The 5,607-nt window shown below is 53.7% G+C and overlaps 1 protein-coding gene and 1 pseudogene across 1 annotated transcript; one reads left to right on the top strand and one right to left on the bottom strand.

Moving 5' to 3' along the window:
• The first annotated feature begins 2,309 nt into the window (after positions 1-2,309).
• LOC136462288 (serine/threonine-protein kinase OXI1-like) lies at positions 2,310-3,860 on the top strand. Its single transcript, XM_066461395.1, has one exon. The coding sequence runs from the start codon at positions 2,356-2,358 to the stop codon at positions 3,658-3,660; it is 1,305 nt and encodes a 434-aa protein (XP_066317492.1). The 5' UTR covers positions 2,310-2,355; the 3' UTR covers positions 3,661-3,860.
• A 248-nt stretch (positions 3,861-4,108) lies between these two features.
• LOC136462267 (cytochrome P450 76M5-like) lies at positions 4,109-5,302 on the bottom strand (annotated as a pseudogene).
• Between the last annotated feature and the right edge of the window lie 305 nt (positions 5,303-5,607).

Raw genomic sequence — 5,607 nt, 5'->3', positions numbered from 1 at the left:
AATATTATCCCGCTACTATAGTTGTATGACACTTATGGTATTGTAAGTTTGAAAACAACTGGTTTGTAACTATGTTATCTTAAGACTTTCGCTATCTTTTACTCTGGTATATATATTTGAATAAACTGTTGTAATCTGCAATGTCTGTGATTGGGATCCTGTTTGAAAAGAGAATCGTGGATGATTCGGGTTTTCCGAGGACACCCGACAGACCTGTTGAGTTGTTGGGAACTCGTGTACGCTATCCGAGGTCTGTTAAAGACAACGATAGGTGTACGTGGGCCCGATTCCTTGGGAGGTTCTGCCACACCTATAATCGTAGCATACATAGCTTCTTCAGCTGGAGAAGGTGGAGAATAAGCATCAGTAGCTTTTCAAAGGATTGGGCACTTGTGCGGAATCAGACTCATGCAGGAACCAGGTTCTTCTTTTCCATTATAACCTTTTTTCCCTGAACTTCCTGCAATACCTACCACTACTTGTAAAGTTCGTTCAGTTTCACAGTGAACCACAGAATTTCATTGCTTTTAATCAAACGTGGAATGATGGCACACTTCTAATGTAAAAACCAACATGCTTCATACCTCACAGTTTTGTTTTCTTTAGATTACTTTGAATGTGACCTTTGCATCCTTGAGATGGTCACTTAGTGATTTTAAAATGGCGTACCCAGTGCAGAGAGCTCCCGCTCTGTGCGGGATCTGGGGAAAGGTGTCAAACAAGCCTTACCCTCGCCTGTGCAATGCGAGGAGACCGTCACTCGAACCCGGGACCTTCCGGTCACTTAGTGATTTTACTTGAGAGAAAAATATGACTACTGAATTGAACACACTTTGTTTTATGATTTCTAGAAGAAAAAAAATTATGGTGTTTGCAGATTATGTGAGCCATCTATTGGCTAAAATCTGACGCCCCCCAATCAAAGGTACTATGTGAAAGGTGCTTAAATAGAAAGGTAGAAAGGAAATTTTGTGTGGTAACATAAGTAGATGGAGAAGGGCCAAAACATCTTTGTTATATCAATCGGTACAGGTATGGGAACATTAAGTTTTTTTTTTTCAGATTTCCCGAAGAACCTGACCTCCGTTCCCCAGGTCCTGCACGATCCTTTTAACTCGGATTAATAGCTGCATAAGATGATTCACAGTTTTACTTGTTATATCTTGAACTAACCATTTCTCTGCAATATGGTGGATGAACCTGTGCTAGATTAATGTTATACTGTTATTTCATGAACTCGTCCAGTCTCTCAGCATTTATCTTACACGTTCTTTGTATATTTGTTCTTCTTATTTTCTGGCTGTGGGCCTGTGAGTCAACATATTAAAGCTATCCTAACGAAATGAGCAGAGCCCTTGGCGGCTTGGTTTATGCCCAGGACCAGCCAAGCCAAAATTTTGTATGTAATAATCGAAACCTGGACAACATCAACTGCCGGCCTTTAGCAACGAGAATGTTTGGACCGTGGCCAAGCTGAACTCCAGTTCCAGCTGACCATGTTGTGTACTAGTAGTACTGCGTACATGACAGCTAAATTGTCTTGGATCTAGATAAGGTGACCTGGACGAAAACAACTGCTGATGGTTGGTCTCTGTCCAGGAACTGGCTCGTCTGGCCTAAACAAAGATCAGCAGAGCTGCAGAGTTCATGACTTCATGTGGCCGTTGTTGACGTTCAGTCCAGAGTTTGGCACTTGGCACCAGTACATCACATGAAGGGCGTGTGCGCAGCTCTTTACTGGCGTGGAATGGATGGATCATGGACAACAAAGACTCCTCTAGAGCTCGCGGCAGCGACAGATCGCACCTGACCTGGCCCTGACGCGTCAGAGGAATTGAGATCACCGTCGGGTTTATCAGCTGACCTGCACGCTCATGCTCATCACGTGAGTCCATTTCAGGTGTGCTCCAGATTTTCTGCCCTGTGACTGCCATTGATTTCCTGTTGGTAAAAGTGTAGCTGGATCTGGAGAATCTGGATGGTAGGTAACACGTGAATTGAGTTGGACGAGTTTTCATCGAGAGCGGGATTTTCGATCACTAAAGAACTCGAAATGCAGTAACTTTACAATGGGGGGAAAGAGGTTCAATCAACCAGAAGCAAACCGAGCCCACAGAAGAGTTATCAGCCCGTTCGTTTCGTCGTAAACGATCGTGGATTATTTACTAGTTGGTTTGGTGTGAGAGAAAAATACTATTTCAACTTATAATCCATGATCGTATACGAGCAAGCGAACAGGTTGTATCACCTCCTGAGTCTCAAAAACCCCAGACCCTGCGGCTGAACAGCAACCGGAGTAGCCCCCTCTTTCTTGGCGCGGCACGTCGACGGTCGGCCCGTGGTGAGCAGCTGAGCATGGCGCCTTCACCGCCGCAGCAGCTAAGCCTTGCCCTTGCGGACCTCAGGGCACTGTCCGTGCTCGGCCAGGGCGCCAGGGGCGTGGTCTTCCACGTCGTGCCCGTCGCCGCAGCCGGGGACAGCGCCGCTGCAGGCGCAGGCGAACCCATGGCGCTCAAGGCCATGTCCCGCGCCGCCGCGCGGCACAAGGGCGCAGGAGGCACGTGCGGTGGTGACGGGCACCGGAGGATCTGGTTCGAGCGCGACGTCCTGCTGTCGCTCCACCACCCGCTGCTCCCGTCCCTCCGCGGCATCGTGGCCACCGACGCCGTCGTCGGCTTCGCCATCAGCCGCTGCCCCGGCGGCGACCTCAAGTCGCTCCGCCGCCGCTGGCGCGCCCAGACCACGTTCCCGGAAACCGTCATCCGGTTCTACGCGGCAGAGCTGGTGCTCGCGCTCGAGCACCTCCATGGCCTCGGCGTCGTGCACCGCGACCTCAAGCCGGAGAACATCCTCATCCAGGACTCAGGCCACATCATGCTCGTCGACTTCGACCTCTCCACCACGTTGCCACCGCCTCCGCCCCCGCCGCCGCCGGAGCCGGACGCAACCCCGGCACGCGCCACCTCGCTTTCACCTTCCTCATCACATCACCACAGGCGCAAGAACAAGAAGGCCGCTATGGTTCTCGCGTGCTTCTCCCGCCACGCAGCTTCGCCGGAGACTACGTCCCAGTCCCCGCCGTCCACTTCCATGACCGCCTCGTCCGCGTCGTCCTGCTGCTCGCCGGGCGCTCGGACGCCAGTTAAGTCGAATTCGTTCGTGGGCACGGAGGACTACGTGGCGCCGGAGATCGTAGCCGGCAGCGGGCACGACTACGCGGTGGACTGGTGGGGCCTCGGCGTGGTGATCTACGAGATGCTGTACGGACGCACCCCGTTCCGAGGCCGGAGCCGGCGGGAGACGTTTCACCGGGTGCTCACCGCACCGCCGGAGCTGCCCGGCGAAGCCACGCCGTTGCGTGACCTCATCACCAGGCTCCTCGAGAAGGACCCTGGGAAGCGACTAGGCGCGCACGGCGTCAAGCGGCACGCCTTCTTTACTGGCGTGGACTGGGACCGCGTCCTCGACGTGGCGCGCCCACCGTTCATCCCATCGCCCGATGAAAACGATGCTAACGCCGGCGCGGTGGTGGAGACCGAAGCGCTGGACGTGGAGAAGGTCGTACTTGAAGTGTTCGGCTCGAGTGGCGCCGGCGAGACGCAGCTTATGGAGGTCTGCAGCCACGGAGGGACAGATGACGATTTCTCCATATTTTTCTGAGTTTTGGTTAGATATTTCTGCACTAGAGGAAGGCAGGAACTGAGGAAAATAATAAGTTTGGTTTCTTTGCTAAAGAGTGAGCTACCCAAATTGGCTATACTCAAATGGCAAGATTAGACTTGCCTGGCTGAGAGAGTACTTGCATTAAACCGATGAACTAGAAGTCACATTGTGCGAAGGATTAAATCATGAGTAAAATACACCGGAGGTCCATTAACTTTCGGTGAAGTGTCATCTAGATCCATCAACTTTGAAACTGTATGTTTGGGTCCATTAACTTTCGTTTTGTGTCATCGGTCCATCAACTTTGACTCATGCATTTTTGGTCCATGACCTTTTAAAATGGTTCACTGCAGGTCCACGCATGCATGCACGCACGTTGACTTTTTACGTCGGTGAAGCCATGCCTGCACTCGCCGCCGTCGCTCGTCTACCGGGCATGCATGCGTGTTTTCCTGCTCGAATCATGACAGGGTTAGTGCTTGCACGGCCTTGAGCGGCGTGACCATGCTAAGCGACGTGCCGAACCGGTCCGTGACGTCCACGTCGGCCGGCTGCATCCCCTCGGGTAGCCTCCACTCGAAGGCGTGCAGCATAGAGGCCAGGAGCAGCGTCACCACCCTTGTCGCCATGGGCAGGCCCGGGCACTCCCTCCGCCCGGCCCCGAACGGCATGAACTCCAGCCGCCCGTCCTTGCTACGGAAGTCCACGTCCGTGCCCACAAACCGCTCCGGCACGAACTCCTCGGGCCGTGGCCACGCCCCTGGGTCGCGCATGATCGCCCACAGATTGATGATCACCTTGGTGCCGGCGGGCACTGCGAAGCCGCCCACCTCCGCGCCGTCGGCCATGGCCTCGTGCGGCATCAGCAGCGGGCTCGGCGGGTGCAGGCGCATGTACTCCATCACTACGGCTCGGAGGTACGGCAGCCTGTCGATGTCCGACTCGTCCGGGTGAGGCTTGGAGACCAGCACGTCCCGCAGCTCTTCACGGACCTTGGCCATCACGGTCGGGTGCCGGAGCAGCTCGGCTATCGTCCACTCCACCGAGATCGTGTTTGTGTCCGTCCTGGCGGCGAAGAGATCCTGCGCGTGGATGGAAAAGTAAAATAAATGCTCCTAGCTGATTAGTTGAGAGTATCAATTCCAAGCGAGCTGATTGCTCACGTACCAAAAGAAAAGATTTGATCGTTTCAAGGCTGAGTTGATCCGCCGAGTGAAGCTGAAGCAACACATCCAGGAAATCATTTTTCCTGTCGCCGTCGCCTGCGCTCAGACGGCGGCCGATGATAGGGTCAAAGAAGTCGTAGAACTTCCTGACGTGCTCGGCGGTGCGCCGGCGGCGGCCCTGCAAGTCGAGCACGGAGAGTGCAGGGAAGAGGTCCGACAGGTTGGGCTTCAGCTTCACGACTTCCTCCACGGTGTTCCTGACCAGCGTCTCCAGCTCCTGCACACGGTCGGAGCTCAGGTCCACTATGTCCTCGGAGAAGAGCACGTTGGACACGAGGTTGAGCACTCCCGAGAACAACACGCACCACACGCCCGGCGCGGCGGCTGAGGCAGCGGACGAGCTCGCGAACCTTCTCCTCCCCCACGGCGCTGCAGATGAGCCATGGTAGGGTCGGAGCTTCCATTTTCGTCATGATTCGAGCAGGAAAACACACATGCATGCTCGACAGACGAGCGACGGCGGTGAGTGCAGGCATGGCTCCACCGACGTAAAAAGTCAACGTGCGTGCATGCATGCGTGGACCTGCAGTGAACCATTTTAAAAGGTCATGGACCAAAAATGCATGAGTCAAAGTTGATGGACCTAAATGACACAAAACGAAAGTTAATGGACCCAAACATGCAGTTTCAAAGTTGATGGACCTAGATGACACTTCACCGAAAGTTAATGTACCTCCGGTGTATTTTACTCTTAAATCATTGTTGTATCGGGAGCCAA

This window comes from Miscanthus floridulus, chromosome 7 (genome assembly GCF_019320115.1).
Source record: "Miscanthus floridulus cultivar M001 chromosome 7, ASM1932011v1, whole genome shotgun sequence".
NCBI classification, from domain to species: Eukaryota; Viridiplantae; Streptophyta; class Magnoliopsida; order Poales; family Poaceae; genus Miscanthus; species Miscanthus floridulus.
This window is presented reverse-complemented; position numbering and strand designations above follow the sequence as displayed.

Coding starts and splice junctions, on each gene's coding strand:
- LOC136462288 (XM_066461395.1), top strand. CDS start 2,356: ATGGCGCCTTCACCGCCGCAGCAGCTAAGCCTTGCCCTTGCGGACCTC.